Raw genomic sequence first — 17,792 nt, 5'->3', positions numbered from 1 at the left:
TTATAAGGCCACCTTAATTCTTACTTCCAGTTAGAAACATATGGAATAGTTTCCACCTCTTTTAAAATCTCCGCCTTTTATAAAATTCTATATAATTGCTCTGTTTCTCTGTGAAGTAAGGATACTGATTTCGGATGGCATCAGAAATCAAAAAATGTTTGACAAAAACCAATCTGCCGATAGTCGATTTCTCACCTTTAATTAGAATGTTATTTTTCAATACAAATGATCTATTAAAGCAATTTTTTTTTTATTTTTTGGCTTTCCGGTGATTATTATTATCTTCTTTAAATGCAAATTTTCCATATGTTTCCTTTTGCTTCATTTACGTTTCTTTTTTATAATTCTATATTTAAAATACATTATCCAAATATATTTTTAGTATTATTTAATAAACCATATTCTTATAAAATCAGAGACAAGCTACAATGTATAGTAGTACAAACTTAACTTTTTCATGACATTTAAAATTTACTATACATAAAAATATTTACTTTGTTATAGATACTCTCTGCATAATATCTTGTATTAAAAAAAAGCTCATAAATGTAGTTTTCAAACACATACAATAGTGAAAAGATATAAGTATTGAATTACATATAAATATATTTTTCGATTTACTATTTCGTTTCGGTATCTGCCGAAATCGAGCGCAAACATCCTCTCACCCATACACAACTACAAGTCAAGAATAAGGAAAATATTTCAGATACAGTTTACATTCCTTTAAGGTTCAAACGAGATATTTTCGAATTCCAACATTTTTCGACAACCATTTGTCATTCAATACTATTTTCTTCTCATTTTAGTTGCCCTCTATTCGAAACCACATAAAACTGAAATACATTTCAGTACTTTCAATACTGCGAGTAACTGAGCTCATTCATAAGTATTGAATATACGCACGTAACTAAAAATTTTCTTTGCACTGAAATGTAACTATTTCTTTTCTTATAGAAATAATATTCATTCTTTGCCAAAAACAAAAAAAAGCTTTAGTTACTCGTAATTAGATACAAAACTGCAATGTAGCCGCATGTATCTTGTATCTCAACACAAGACATTGTTCTGTATCTTTGAAAAAAATCAACTCGACTCGAGTCGACTCAACCCGACTCGACTGGAATAGAAAACAGAAAATTGTGCAAAAAATACGAAAAATACAAAAAATACAAAAAATACAAAAAAATAGTAGAAATAAATTATAATACAAAAATCTTTGATATAAAGATAGAAATTGAAAAAAGTTTGGAGTAATAAAAAAAAATGGTATCGTAAAACAGTTTTCGTATTTGATATCTCGTTACACTTCGCTATGACGACAACAGCACGACGATTTCAACTTGGATTTTCAGCTTCAAGACTTGCAAGTTTTCCTTTCCAAAATCAGTTTCGATTCGCGGGTCCGTCTCGGAAGATGTGAGTTCAGTGTTTGCATGCCTCATTTCCTCGAAATGCTGTAGCGCGCGGTACTCTTAATTTGTATTCTTGAAATCTGTATGTCAACAATAGCAACAGCAACAACAACAACAACAACAACAACAACAACAACAACACTATCGGTTAAAAGAATAAAACGACATTGAGAGGAAGTACTAAAGTATCGACAACTTGTGGCAGATACGCAAGAATCTATCTCAAAACGAATTGAATTTTGCGATACAATAAATTCTTTGCTTTGTTTAAAAAAATTTTATATCTGCGCTTTATTTGAAATTTTTTTTAATTGGCATTTTTCATTTTTCATATTTAATATATATATTTTTATATATATATATAAATATTTTTTTTTTTTGTTGTCATTTAATTTAATTGTATTTGTGATTTTGATTGTATCTGTGGCTGTGGCTGTGTGAATTTATTTGAACTTCGACGAGTTCACAATTGTAATTTGTGGAGTTACATTTCGTGTGTATTAAATTAAAATTTATTTTTGCCGGTGAGTTCAATTTTCAATTTTATTCATCTATGCAATTTTTTCTACTTTCGGTGCTCTTCTGGTGCATGCATCTTCCTCACTTTTCTACTATGATTCACTATGCTTCGTTACTTCTTACCTGTTCTGAGCTCAACATTTTCACATTGTAGCGAAATTTTTCAGAAGTTTTTCCTGTTTTCAAGTCATTTATTAATTGTTGGAATTTTTTTGCTATTTTCGAATTATTCTTGGCATTCTTACCAAACAACTTTTCACTCTACACTCAGATGAATGGAATGAATATCTACGAATTTTATCATACAATTGAATACACTAGAGTCAGTAATTAGGCACGGAACATTTCTTATTAATGTGGATTAATTCTCGGCTGAAGAGGTTGAAGACGTGCTTCACACCTTTCTTTCGTGGTACTCTGTAAGGAATTTCTTTCACACTGGCGCTGCAGCTGAGCGTTTGGCGTACTATAATTTTCTTGAAAAAATCTAGCTAATAGACTGACTACCTTGTCATCAATGAATTAATGTTAAAAAACATACAATTATTATCACAGTTAGTAGAGAAATTATTTATGTGAGTCCCGAACTCAGATTCCAACTACATTAAGTAATAAATATGAATATACATATAACGGCTAAAACTCACTCAACTGTTTATAAATCAACATGAAAATCTAGTCTGTAATGTTTAAAGCGCAGTAGAACAAATTTTAATTCTAAATTGACTTTATAGCTTATACTACATTTAAAGATTGGCAGATAATACAGTTCGCACTTTCAAGTTCTATGATAATATATAATTTATATATGACAACACAGGGCTGTCCAAAGCCCAGCTCATGCGGCCTCATGTGGCCTGCAGGAAAATTTTTTTTTGTTATATTTTAGTAACATTATATTATTTTATTTTTATGATATCCTAAATAAGTGAATTAAAATATTTTAAATAATTTATTACACTTTACGTTAATTTACTTAGTTGACAAAGACTTTAGATTATATTTCTTTGAACAACGGGTTCAAAAAACTGTGTATCCTGTGCCGCAAGTCATTACATTAAAAATAAAATATTTTTCATATGACAACAACTAAAATTTATAATACTGATATTAATAGATGAGGAATTAATAAAATTAAATTTAACATTATTGTCGCATTTTTAATTTTCTCCGGAAAAATTATAACGTATATATTTATTTCCAACCTATTAAGTGATTTGTATTAGCCCGTGATGTTATCTTGTCTGAACAGCTTTGTGATAACATATCATATATCTTGTGATAACATATCATATATCTTGTCATATCATATCATATATAAAGTAAGCCTATGAAAATATAACCGAAATATTCAATATTATTCTATATAATAAGATTGAATTTACTTAGATAAGACAGAACGAAAAAATTCACTCTCAGAAGTAATTGTAACAGAGTAGAATATTCTTTAACAGTAGATTGTCCAAATAATTTATGAATTACCATACATAGACCACAGAGTTTGAAGTGATTTCAGTTAAAACTTTAGTTAAAAGATCTACAGTGTTGGAACCCAACAAAAGAAGTCTGGAGCGTATTAAACAACTGAGTATTTAAGTAAAACTACCGCCATTAGGCCAGCTAGAAATTATCAAAGCGCCGTAAAATTAATTTTACTCTTCGTGAAAAAAAGTGCTAGTAAGTTAAATAATCTGACAGATTATCATGCATAGACCACAATGATACTAGTCAAAGAATCAGACATATAGCATGGGAACGTCTTGGGAACGTCCAGTAAGCTCCTCAAACGTTGTTTGGTTATCTTTTTCAAAGAGGTAGTGGGATCTTTCACAATAACATATTTTATTTAGGGGTACATGATATAGTCAACCAATTTCATCTAATTGTCGTGTTTATATGTCTGAATTCACAAAAAGTTTTGTTCGATTAGTTCTGCGAGACAGAGAGACCAATTTGCATTTTAAAACAGACATGCAACTGAACATCACTAAGTCATTTCATCTTTACATATTATTGAAAAAAATTATAGAATGATTCTTTAAGTGAGATAGAATTTCAAATTGAAAGAAAACAGACATTTTAGTTCGCATTATTAATAACAAGAGATTTCGATTAGTTGGCATCACAGTGTCATCATAGAAACTGCAGCTCAAATACTGACTTAAACATACATGATTTTGAAGATCCCGACATAGCTACATTTCTAAAGGTAGCACAATCTCCGTATACGTGCTTCAATAACTTATTATTTTGGTTACAATATAATAAGTAACACCATCTTATCGTTACATGAGTAATCTTATCATTATTCGGGCATACATCTTTGTGAAGATTTATTCATTTCTTTGTACTAATTTGGGATTTTAGCTTCAATGATATATGTCACGTCAAATAAGTATGTCAACCAAAATATCGTTTAATTTTGGGGTGTTTATCAATTGCTGAATGTGTTAAAATAGTTAAAATTTAATGACTATAAAAACAATATGAATTTTATAACAATTTTGCGCATCTTTTCTGATACGACTTATTTTTTGTTTTGTGAATATGTCATTTAACAGAGTCATCACATCATATTATCACACAGTAATTTCTCTCCAATAGATTTTTTTAGTGGGATTATGGATAGGGTCATGTCTATTTGGACAATATTCCAACTATTTTTAAACTTCTTGAAAACGAACATTCGTCAATTTATGGCCGAGCCTTTACCATCTATGTGCTGACAAGCCAAGAAAAATTACATCAGACAGAACTTGTATTCTAAAACATCCTATGGTAGACATTTGAATGATGTTGTTGATTACATCTAAATAATAATCTAATAATAAAATAATCTAAATAATACATTTTGTCAAAATATGTACATTTTATCAAACTTTCGAACGCAACCGTTTTTTAGTTACCCTCGGAACTCCATAAAGAATAATCTTTCATGATACCTATTTTGTCAAACATTATTTTGTTAGAAGATATTTTAGTGAACACCTTAATTATCAGTTGTTTGATTGCCAATATATTTAGAAAAATAGTTATTAATGAACAGAATTACATTAACGGGGGATCAAGAAGATAGATCCGCTGAAGAATATAATCTAAAGATTATAAAAACTGTACACTTCTGATATATTTTTGTTTTTATATTTTAGTACTAATATTAACCAATAACTTAATAACGATTAATAATAATAAAACAATTATAAAATTTGTTGATTTTTAAAAATAACTGTGAAAAAAAAAAATTAACAGAATTAGTTTTAATTGGACCGCCTTGATACCTCGATGCGTATGTACTAAAACTATGGTACAGAGAATCTGGCTTGAATCCCACCAAGGCCTGTTCTAAGAAAACGCTTAAATAAAATCTTTTAAAAATGCTTGATGACTTTGTTTTAGATATAGTGCTTTAAGCACTTTTTAAGTTCACAAAAATATCTATTAGAGAACTATTATAAAAAGTTTCTTTACGTCTGGTAAATTCAAGAACTAACAGAATTATGTGTGCCTTACTTTCAGCCAAATTATTCTAAACTAATCTATTTTTATATTTAAATAAAGTTCTAGAAAATAATACGAATTACTATTCTATATGACTATTCTATATTCTATATGACTCTTTAAATATACATATTTTTACAGATATGGATATGAATGTAATTAAAGTTGCTGCTCAGTTTTATTATAAATTAATTTAGTAAATTTCAAAAAAGCATAGTCAGAAAATATTTTCTATTATGCACCCCCTCCCTCTTCCCTTTACAAAATCCTGACTAACCCAATGATAATAAGACCCTGTATATAGTACCCGTCAATTTCTTGATTACGTTACGAACAATTTATTAAACTTAATATACTTTTTACATATTACAATATTTTAGTGAGGTGAATAAAAAAAGGCGTAAAAAAATATTATTTAAATATTTACAAAATATATTCATTGTTTACATAGTAAAATGTTGACTAATATTAAATATATTCTCTTTCCTTTCAAATTATGTGATGTGAATAAGTTATATAGGAATGTAAGAGTATATATGTAGGGATATACATACATACATATGTACATACATATGTATAATTCATGAATGTGAAATAACTACTATTATTTATTATTATATATATATGTATATATGTATGTACATATGTAAATACATATGTATATATTTTTATAATTTATAAAATTTATTTATTATTATTTATTATGTACAATGTACATACAAAAATACAATGTATTTATATTTAATAAAATAAATAATATTATATACACAAATAATATAATAAGTATATATTATGGATATAATAACAACAACACATCTCTTATAAATCAAATTTCCGCAGAACGCCCATGTCTGAATATAAATTAAAGCTATACACATACATACATACATATGTACATACATATATTGAAGAACTGTACATAATTATTATCAAAAAAATTGATTAAGAGTCCGAAAATCAATTTATGAAGCAAATTGAAATTTCGAAAATCAAAAAAAAAAATTGATGTGAATAAATTTATCGAAGTCGAGAGTATTTTCGAAATTCTGAAACTCATTTCGGAAACTGTGGCTCAAACGCTGAAAAACGGTAGAAAGTTCAGAAGAAAAGTTTTTGAAAAAGAATAAAATTGCGCCGTACTTTTTATGCGGACAACCTACGTACGGTATGTGTAGAGTCTAAATCTATATCTATATGTATATACAGATATACATATGTATATATTTATTTCATGTGAATTGAAACATCTACGAATATAGGTGAAGGGGATAAATGCGAGCACAACGACAAAAACAACCGTCCATAATCATAAAAGAAGGTTTTTTATTTGTTTATTTTTTTTTTTGTGTTTTGTTGTTTTTTACTCTGTGATTTTATACTTCAGAATTTTTTATATTTGAGTTATTTTCCAATCTTCGCAATATGAGGTTTTGAATTTGTATGTATGCGCAAGTTCATATGAGTTGTTCGTATGAAATTCTTTTCTCTGCCGCTTTTCATTCTGTTCAATTTTCGAAATTAAAAAAATTCTGGGAACACGAACAGTATTGAAATTGCCGCTGAGACGTTCAGTTGGCAGTGGCGGCGGCGGCGGTTTATCCATTTGTGTTAGCTCTCGTTGATTCGTGTGTTGTTCGTTGAAAGTTTGTGCTGTGGTTGGTGCCTTTCAACCGGCATGGAACGGGGAAGTTTTTGAGGCTTTTGTGTGTGAGTTTTTAACATTTTTTCAAATGGATTTTTTGCTTTTCGTTTTAATTTAATTGAAAGCAAACATACTTTTTTCAATATCGTTGTCTCACTACGATTAACTTTAGAAACATCAAGCATAAATGAAGTGAAGACGACGATGTTTATTTTTTAATAAAATTGGTAAAAAAGTGATTTTATTTTACTCTTCCGCACTGACCGACCCCTGATGTCGGTTACTTAATATTTTTTTAATTTGATTTGAAGAAAAAAATTGTGACGCATAAGTTATAAAATTTTCATACACATTTTTCGACACTTCGTTAGCCGCGGGTTTACGGGTTTTAAGCGCGCACCCATACGAGCTCGTGAGGCCCCGTCTTAAAAACAATTCGAAATACGTAAATGGCTTGTAGTTGGCAGCAATTAGTGAATAAGCCTATAGTCTATAGCTTAGTTTAGATATAAATTCAACAACTGAATTTAAAATTGTGCGCATTAAAATTATAAAATCTGTAGGCGTAAAGAGTAGCTATAAATGAAGGTGATAAAAATAATAAAAAGGCAAATGATAACTATCAGAACATTGTAATCTACCTTATTTTTCTTATAAGTCATTCATTATACTCGTACACAAACGTCATTAAGAAAACTATCTTACTTTTGCATTTACAGAGGTATATAAAGAATTCCTGCAAGATTGCAGTTTTCAAGGCGATGTGTTTTATAATCGGCTATTCTAAACAATTGATTTTACTATGCTATATGTGTCGATATAGCTTGATTCTCCAGATATCACAAGCCTTAAAATTGGATGATGTGTATAATTGTTACTAAACCCCGTATGTGTGATCAATGGCTGCGAATATAATATCAGAAGCGCTACAATTTGACAAAGGATTTCCTTCAAATCGGCTATTCTAAGCAACTTTTTCCACTATACTATATGTCACAACAATTTATTTCGAGATATTAAGTTATGAAGCTACAAATCAAAAAACAACTAAACTCTTGATATAAATCAGTATTTTTGGAAGTAGAACGCACCTCACAGAGAGGCAGTCATAATTAAAACGTAAATGGATGTTGTCAACTTTGGAAAGACAATGACCAAGAAGTCTCAACTTTTATCGAACAGCGTTGCATTCAGAACAAAAAAAAAAATAAAATATTAATTCTTTACTGAACTATAAAGTTCTTTGTTTGATAATATTCAACTGTAGATTTAAAAGTATAAAATTATACAATATTATTTATTATACTGATATTGTATAATAATACTATAAATTTAGTATTTACTGTATGTATATATAGATATCTACAAGTTTTTCATCTCAAAGCACGACTTATGTTGTTCTGATGTAGTCCCTTTTATGAAGGGTGAACGCGGTACATAGTCACCAAGTGCCTTGGTTTCTCCGTGGTTTATCGATAGATCATTTTCACATGTCGATAAATTTGTAAATATGATTGTTAGTGGTTACAAAATTGCATTTTTGATCAACGGTGGTAAACGCTGCATACATCATATTAATAATTTTTTTCATATGCAAAAAGCTTTTAAATGATCGATACGCCTATATAAGAATATTTACTGTATAGACTATCTAGCGTATCTATATGCGATAATCATTCAGTACAAGTTCATAACATTTTTTCAATTATGCAGATCCGAAGGGTTAACTCATTTCAGCATTTTCATAATAATTACTTTTCATGACAATTACTGAATCTTAAGCTATGTATTCCTTATCCTGCTGAGCTTAGACAGTTTTTGCTCAAACCTATTTTTGCTTCTCTGCAAGCTATATATTAACAAAAAGTTACAACATTAACTTTAGTAGTACAAAGAAAATACTTTAGATTTACTATATCTTGGTTTTTTCAAAATTTTTGCATTAACTTACAATCTCAATAGTTTGCATCTATATTATATATTATATGTTTTGGATATCCCAACCATTCTTCAAAAAACAAATATCTTTATAAATTTGCAAAAAAATATTTTCACATCTCCAATATCTTGAACAGAAAATGAGAAATTTATTTACTAACTCTTTCCTAGCAAAGTAATATTACTGTTCATATCGTCCTTTGATATAACATGTATTTGAGCGACACTTTATTGTAAATATAACGCCAACTCGTGTGATGGACTACTTTCGATTGTAGAAGACTTGTGGAAAAGTACAGGAGTTTATGTTTTGCTACGGGTATAAATTCCATGGTAATAATATAACCATGACAATTTAGTAGTCGCTACTGCAATTTATTCCATTTGTTCCCATACAGCTAAAAAAATGAGATAAGTATCTGAATAACGTCGCTTCTTAGTTCCAATCTCATATAATATTTACGGCTTATTATGTCAGCACTTATGTTAGTTTATTGCTATATATTCAGGAAATATTATTTTTTTGATCAAAATATCTGAAGTTTCAATGTAATGTATATTGTATTAACATTCTTATCTGATATAACAAATCCCTGCTTTCAACTGCGATCATATACTGTTATCATTATTAATTTTATAATATGCTTTCGTGATATTTAAACAAAATAATTATATGTCTTATATAACTGTATGACATTTTATAAATCAAAATCCTTTGGAGAAAAATATATTCTGTACATACAGAAATTATCAAGACAATTGATTACTATATATATTTTATTTTCGTATCTAAATATTTCTAACTACCATATTACATACATCATGTATTTAACATTAAAAAGATCTGTTTTTCAAAATTAACTAAATCAAGGTTTGAAAAGTAATATATTACAACATCACAGCTGTTTCTATTAGTATGAAATATCTATCATTAGTTCACATTAGAAATATTTCTTACATATAATTATTTGGAAAAAAAATCAGAAGTTAAACTCCGACAAATGACGCACCCGCCGTATTTGACTTGTTCTAACTTATAGTTTTGTCAATATTTTATTATTGGTTATCATCAAATTCACCTGCTATATTAGAACGAAAGCACAAATCACAGATATATTTTACTGAATTAAATGTTATAGTATTGTTGTCAGACATCAGTATCATTTTTTTTTTGTGGGAACAATATATTTATGCATATTTTTAATTTCTTTTATTGTGTATAGCTTTTTTCCTATAATAATTCTAAATGTGAGACTTTATTTCAGCTTCCAATCCCGTTTCAAAATCAGAATATCAGCAAATTTCTTTATTTCATGCTGTCTGCGTGCACTCTTTCGGATCCAGCAAAGCCCCTATTGAACTTTCTCAAGAACTGGTGTCTCTTATTAAAATTTTTACTTATTTCACTAATCACTAATCTTTTTATAATCTAATCTAATCTTTTCACTAATCTTTTTTATAACCTATTTAAAAACAAAAAATTTTAATGTAATTACTATTTACAGTTCCGAAAAACACTCGTTTTCAAATGTTGATGCCAAATCAGCCATATAACAGTTCAAACTTCTATGTAAACTCAAACATCAATATGCAACATCACATTAATAATTTATTAAGCACTGCAGCTAATGGGCAGCGAGATGTGGACGCGTTACTATCACCAATAAAGAAGCCCCAATCTCGTGCTGACCTAAAACCAGAACGTAATCTCTGGAGAACTGATGAAATACTGCGTATGCTAATCATTATGCAAAACATTAATGCAGTCGAACTATTAAATCACAAAAATTTAAAAAGTGAAACTGTTTTTCGCAATATTGAACAACAGATGCACGAATGCGGATATCGCAAAAAATCATATTCACAAATCTGGACAAAATGGAAGTTCTTAAAATCTACCTACACAACTTCGAAACGTAATAATACCATACCAAAAATGATAGCTATGGAAATTTATGAACAGCTGCATCAAATGTTGGATAATGTTTGCAATGAAAGCAGTAATTCGAACGCCTCGAACGATGGTGATAGTTCTAATGGTGCACATTTGACAGTATCAGGTTTGGAAAGTACATGCCCCGAGAATGATACAAATTGTAAAAAACCTAAAAGAAAGCTAGAAGAAAATTGTTCGGAAGAGGAAAATGGTCTAGATATGGCGCATCCAATATTCGGTTTTCGATTGGGTTTAGTTAAGTCCGAACCAGTAGATAATGGTAAGTCATATCTATATAGTAATGTTATAACTAATAATAAATTTTTTTATTTCAGGATATGAGACTAATACAAACAATTCAAGCACTGAAACCGATATGAATAACCAGAATAATACCGCAATGGATACAACGTCATTACCACCTAGTACAGATTTTTCAGTCAGCATAAAAAAAGAAATCGTTGAACCACAAAGTCCACCGCCATTAGTTATGTCCAATGCACCTCCTGAATTATATATCAACAAACAAATACAAATCACGCCAATACAAAAACTGATAGTATCACCAAATACTGTGCGCCCGTTGACACCTGGTGAAATTAAAAAAAATGCACCATTGCCTCCACTACGCATTGCACCATTTGCAAAATCAACAAATGCAAACGCTTTAAAACCCAGAGAGCGTTCACCACCACCTTTAACCATAAAGGCAATACCACAGCAAAAATTGAGTAGTGGCATCAGTAAAAAAAATATACATAACTCTCTGCCACCGAGACTACTACAAAAACCAGTACATGTTAGTCCAACTCCTGTGCGTCTTACCAAAGCCAATGAATTGCAAGCAAACGCATTTCGTCTCAAACCACATATTAAAGACAGTGAGATACCTGACTTTGGCGCCACAACACCAACCATACCACAACAACAATTTTTTTCCATTTATCAAGATGAACCATCGACAAGCCAACAAGCTATGCTGAATGCTAAACAAACTAAAAGTCGGAAGAGACGCTTAGAAATACCTCCTCCACCAGCACCATGTAAAAAAATAATAATTACACCTGCGACCTCAAAGAGTACCGAGAACAAAAATATTGTTTATAATACAGCCCAAAGGATGAAACTCAAAGATTTATTCGAAGAAGAGAAGCAGACATCCAGTGCACAAGAACAAAAAGACTTATTTGAGAATGAATTAATCGAACTGAACAACTCACTTCTGCAAGTACAACGAGAAGTCTTGTCCGAATTCTTCAAACAGCAAATGGAGATAGCACGCAGTGAACACGAATTTCAGCTTAAACAGGATCAAATGATTATGGAAACGTTTCAAGCACAGTCGAACTATCTAATGGAAGCCGCTAAAAAACTTATCGACGTAGACTTAAAAACATTTCTTCAAACGGGAAAATCCACAAAAAATAAAGTTGAAAATAATCAGCAGATTAATGGAGAGGTATATGAAAATAAGCCACAACGAAAAAAGAAAGAAAACCATTTGGAAGAGCAAAAAGAAATGCCACAATCCAAAATTTCGCAGGAGCTACAAGACGAGCAGCAATCTAACAAATTTATACGAGTGCGATTGCAGCAAGAACCACTTCCACCCAATGTGATGGTGGATGATACTGTAGATTATGAAGACAGTGATTATCTCAATGAAACCCAATGTCAAGAGAGTAACACTAATAATTGCACGGAGAAGAGTTCAGAAACAAATGAAAATAGTGATAGTGAGTACGAAGATGAAAGCACTGGCTCAAGTAATAGCGATTATAACGATGACGATGATAATGGAAATGATAGTGATGGTGAATATAATGAGAGCAATACGACTGAACCAATGTAATTGGTAAACAGTGCATATGTGAATGACATAGTTAAACGCAAAAGGCATATAAATATTTAAAAGAAAACGATAGTATTTACAGAGATCTAAGAGACGTATTCTACTTTGCATATTAGTAGTAAGAACATTCCAGTTTACCTATTTATACAGCTTTACCGCTTAAGTATTTATCATTCCTGCTCAATTACCTTGAGATGTCGGTACTGTTAATCTTTTTTGTTAATTGTTTCCTTAATTTTATACTACAAAAGAGACACTTTAAAGACTTGATAATAATTAAGAGTTCCATTTCTAGTATTTATGATTTATAATTAAAATATGTATATGATATATAGTAGTACTATTTATTTCTGTTTATTAAATTTACTTTACGAATAAAATTGTAAAAAGAAATAGAATAACTCTAAATTCAGATGTTTTTTTGTTACAAAAAAATTTTAAAAGATGGGTTTCGAAAAGTAGTGAGCTACGATAACAAAAATCTTTTTATATTATTTTAATTAATTGAATTTTTGACTGACCATACTGCTGTTTTGACTGATCATACTGATCAGTAATCTTAAAATTACAAACCACTTATAGGAGAATTATAGGAGGTGCATCTTATATTTAATTATTCGTAAATAATTTTTTTAGGATAGCAAGATCCAAGAATTTTTGTTGTTGCAAAATCTCTCTATCAAATACAATATTTTCTATTTAGTAAAATAGTCACTACCGTTATAACTGACGTTTAAATTACAATTTAAGAAAATTTTAAATTTTTTATCAATAAGTTAACAGGCTTAAGTGCTCATAAATAAAAAATACTATATATATATTTATATATATTACCATATAAATATTTATTTATTTAATTGGCAAACATTGTATACTTAACATCACATTATGTACTACAGGTAATATTTTCTTGTTTCTTTAGAACGCAGAATTTTATCCCTTGCATCTCAAAAGAGATCCAACTCTAACTAAATTTGTATAACTGAAAGCAACAGCGCACCGAGTTTCGTAGGTGACCGCCAATTATCAGTACAGAATATCAAGTACTATAATTGATATTCGCAAAACACATAAATATCTCCTGCACAGAGTTTGAACTGAAGCCCAAGGAAAAACAAGTTCCATAACTAATCTATAATAAATGTAACGATCTCCAGAAAGTTTTTGGATTGTTTTCAATTCAAAATTCAATCGTTCATATTTTTATTTAATAGTGCACTAGAACAGTATGTTTAAAAATTTTATTGCCGTTCCAAAGTAGCTAGTGCAAGTGCCTCTTATCTACTCTGTTTTTTCCCAGTTCGACTCAACACTTTTGGAGCCCATTTCTTTAGGATCTTGATCAATTACAAGACCTCCAAATAGACAGTATTCTAAGCTTCGCCAAAGGTTCTAGGTGGTTTTAAAACCTGAGTTTCCTCTGTATACGGTAACACAATGGGCCAATAGGCCTAAATGGATCCCCTAGAGATCGTCGATATAACCTAACCTAAAGCAGTCAATAGAATATACACACTTCTAAAAAGAATTTTGGAATTATATCTCCTCAAGAGAGTACATACTCGGTGATTGTTGCGAAGAACGTAAGTTTAGATATAATGGGAACTATTGGAATATTAATATTTCCTACTAATCTGTACTTATTGTCATCCCACTAACTCTATCCCGTCTTCATTTTTAATTCCAATAAAGACGAATTTTGTTCTATACAAATTTTCAAGATTCGGTGTTGTCTATGTAGGAAATTTGTTTCCTGTTTGGGGAAAGTGCATTCTATAAGTCGAATTTTTGTTTTAAGTATAAATGCATTTTGCTGTTAAGGGAAGTCCCTTTTTCCAAACCAAATGTTTAGTTTTATTTCTTATGTTGCTTCTTTGTGGAAATTGCAACCGCTGGCAGCGTGGTGTAAAGTAAATAAAATAACTTCCAATGCTACTCTTAACGATTATATTGATTATATCAAGCTTTCCTACAGATGACGATCTTATTGAGCACTATAGCTCTAAATTACTGGATCCAATTCTAAACGCAATGGAAAGTGATGATGAGGGTTCGGTGGATGTGATTATTCATCAGCCTTCCAAGAATGAAATAGACTACTCATTCATAATTCTGAATTTATATTTGCAAACGCAAGATACTATAAGGGTTTGAATAAAGTGGAATCTCTTTTTACTGAAAATAAGAAAAAATTAAAGTCCCAAACCTTAATTTCGGAATATTTTACTTCACTGTAACTTCTATGCTTTATTTGATTGCGATGTGATTCTAAAAAAATTTTCTAACTCGAAGTCTCCATAAGTCGAACCTTTTCTTTGCAAAATTGGACTTCGACTTATGGAAATTTGAGTGTATATTTAAAATGAGTACTACGCGAAATAATAAACAACTAACTAAAATTTATGGAAATATAATAAAAATAAGGCGATAGAGTTTATACATTTCCAATCGGTAAATATTATCTTAAAATTGAATGAAGCTATTAGTCTAGACCTTGGGCATTTCTCGAAATTTATCGATGTTAAAAATTAAACTCCAATCTTACAATCATTTTGTTAGGTTTTTATTTAGTTAACTTAATATTACATAAATATACTACAATACCTATTAAATTTTTTGTTTTTATAAATTTAGTTTTACTTTAGTAAATTTTTTAATTTTTTTTTTTTAATTTTATTTTTATCTTATAGCGATTTACTGCAACATTACAGAGTGCATATGCAAAAAAAAATATTTTTTATATATAATCACAATTGTTTTTCATTAATTATTTACAAATTTCACGTTTTTAAATATTGTATTTAAAAGTACATAAGTTTTTTTTTTCATTAAACCAAGGATCTTTGTATATTTTTGCAGGTTTGCATCAAATTTTCAGTTGATAATTATATTATTTAAAATTGAATAATTATTACAATAACATTGCATTTACCATTTTTTACAAGATTTAAAAATGGTATATATAATAATATATACTCAAAGCAAATATCTTTCTTTTTAATACTGCAAATTTTTAAAGTGATCAACCAATTATTCTTTAAATATATGTAGTTTTCTTTCAAAAAAATTTTATATGCTATAAAATATATATTTCCACAAACACGCTATGCTAGACTATATATTTTAATAATTTATTTCTTTCACGACAAAAACAATTCCAGCCTTAATGTATTCATACTACCTACTACTGTATGCCGCAGCAGGTCCTCTAAATAAACAAATAAATCAATTCTTTCTCACTTCAGATATAAATTTTTTTCTTTTAACATACTTAAACTCATCATCATCAGATATCAGAAAGTATATATCATTTATGCAATATAAATACCGTGGAATTAAGCAGTGTTCTTGTGCCAACCTACATGCCTGGAGAGCTTCATTTACTATGTAAGCACTTATATAGTTGATATGTCTTTGATTATGAGCTCTCCAACAAAATTTCAAAACCTATATTCTTCAAACAAATTATTGAAAATTACTTTTGGAAGACTTAATATGAAAGTTTATTACATTGAATAAATACATTAAAAACATTTATTCCTCAATTTTAGTAATAGTTCTATAAAATTATAAGAACCAAGCAGGTACTTAAAAGTCTGAAAATATAATAAACTTAATAACAAATATTTTAACAATAAAATATTACGATTTCGAACTAAATTTATAATTAAATGAAATCAGTTTTAAACTACCTCATTCCGGACCACCTTGAATTCTTTGTGATCTTAGTTTATTGTAGAAAGCAAGATCCATCTCTTCTCTTATCGACACTACTTATACATACTCTACATATATGGTATTCTACATATGTATAAAGCAATTCAAAATTATTTTTCTTATTTTTCTTATTATTTTATGCATTTTTTATAAATGGTTATAAGCTCATCTTATAGTGTAAATTTAAAAAGTGTTAGTAATAGCCATTAAATCTAAAAAAACCTCCAAATTCTGTTGAATACATCTATGCAGCATTTACAAACTAAGCTTAGTCTGATTTAATAGTGAACATATACATATATTTTATGAGTTCCGTTTCAATCTATTATATATGGACTTATATCGTTTATCTTTTTAAACTACACAGCAAATATTTTCTTTGTGCTATTTTTTTTTTTATTTACAATGATTTCTGTATTTAAAACTATAAAAAACTTATACAATAAAAACCTATCGTAAGCAATATTGTATAGCAATATTATTTAAATAAAATAAGTTATAAGTTTTTTAAATTTTAATATGCTTTTTTTTGAAAACTGACTTCCAGATCGTTCTAAATTTATGAGGTTTTTCAAGTGCATATAATTAAACGAGAATTTTAGACCATGTGTCCAAAGCATCAGTTGATAATCCCAGTACATCTGAACCTAACCACAATCAAATTTAACAAAGACATTACATATTATTTTTGCACACCATATGTCTTAATTGAAGAAATTATGAAGAATAGTCAGTTGCTATTTTTAACAGCGATAAGAAAGAGTCTATCTATACCTTGATTCAGGTGGTAAATATTCAGTGCCCTTAGAGAAAATTCCTTTCTCCAACTAACAAGTTACATATAAAGTAAGTGTTAATATTCGCAGCAACAGGTGATCTTTAAACCTAACAAATTAAATGAATAAATCTTTGCCGAGCACAAAGATACGAATATATAAATTTCATTTTGTAAAGTCCATACAAAATTTTCAGGCTATATACGAAAAGTGTAAGATCAGCTGATAAGAAAAGAATTAGCTCCTTTCGAATGCTAGTCTAAAGGACAGATATGACTTAGTAAAGGAGTATTTCGATTCTAATATAGTTGAATAAATAGTGATCAGCAGTTTAATAATAACATATAAAGTTATTGATTTGTATATAAGAGTATAGAAAAACAATAATAAATATTAGCTTTTAACTTTACCACTATACCCTGCACACAAATGTATTAAAACTCAATTATTTACTATTAGCATCTTTAGCTAAATATTTAATTATGGTTCTAATTTTATA

At 29.0% G+C, this 17,792-nt stretch overlaps 1 protein-coding gene across 2 annotated transcripts; it reads left to right on the top strand.

The window, feature by feature from the left end:
- Nucleotides 1-1,892: 1,892 nt before the first annotated feature.
- Nucleotides 1,893-13,111, top strand: LOC119681156 (1-phosphatidylinositol 3-phosphate 5-kinase-like). Of its 2 annotated transcripts, none has more exons than XM_038094264.1 (3): nucleotides 1,893-1,939; nucleotides 10,518-11,228; nucleotides 11,284-13,111. In XM_038094264.1, the coding sequence occupies exons 2-3, from the start codon at nucleotides 10,541-10,543 to the stop codon at nucleotides 12,798-12,800; spliced, it is 2,205 nt and encodes a 734-aa protein (XP_037950192.1). In that variant the 5' UTR covers nucleotides 1,893-1,939; nucleotides 10,518-10,540; the 3' UTR covers nucleotides 12,801-13,111. The 2 variants fall into 2 exon arrangements, with proteins under 2 accessions (XP_037950192.1, XP_037950191.1); XM_038094263.1 differs by lacking the exon at nucleotides 1,893-1,939 and adding an exon at nucleotides 6,966-7,139 and having other exon boundaries at nucleotides 11,284-13,110.
- Nucleotides 13,112-17,792: the final 4,681 nt, after the last annotated feature.

This window comes from Teleopsis dalmanni, chromosome 2 (genome assembly GCF_002237135.1).
Source record: "Teleopsis dalmanni isolate 2A chromosome 2, ASM223713v2, whole genome shotgun sequence".
NCBI classification, from domain to species: domain Eukaryota; kingdom Metazoa; phylum Arthropoda; class Insecta; order Diptera; family Diopsidae; genus Teleopsis; species Teleopsis dalmanni.
Note: the sequence above shows the minus strand (reverse complement) of the source record. Positions and strands in the feature narration are given on the sequence as shown.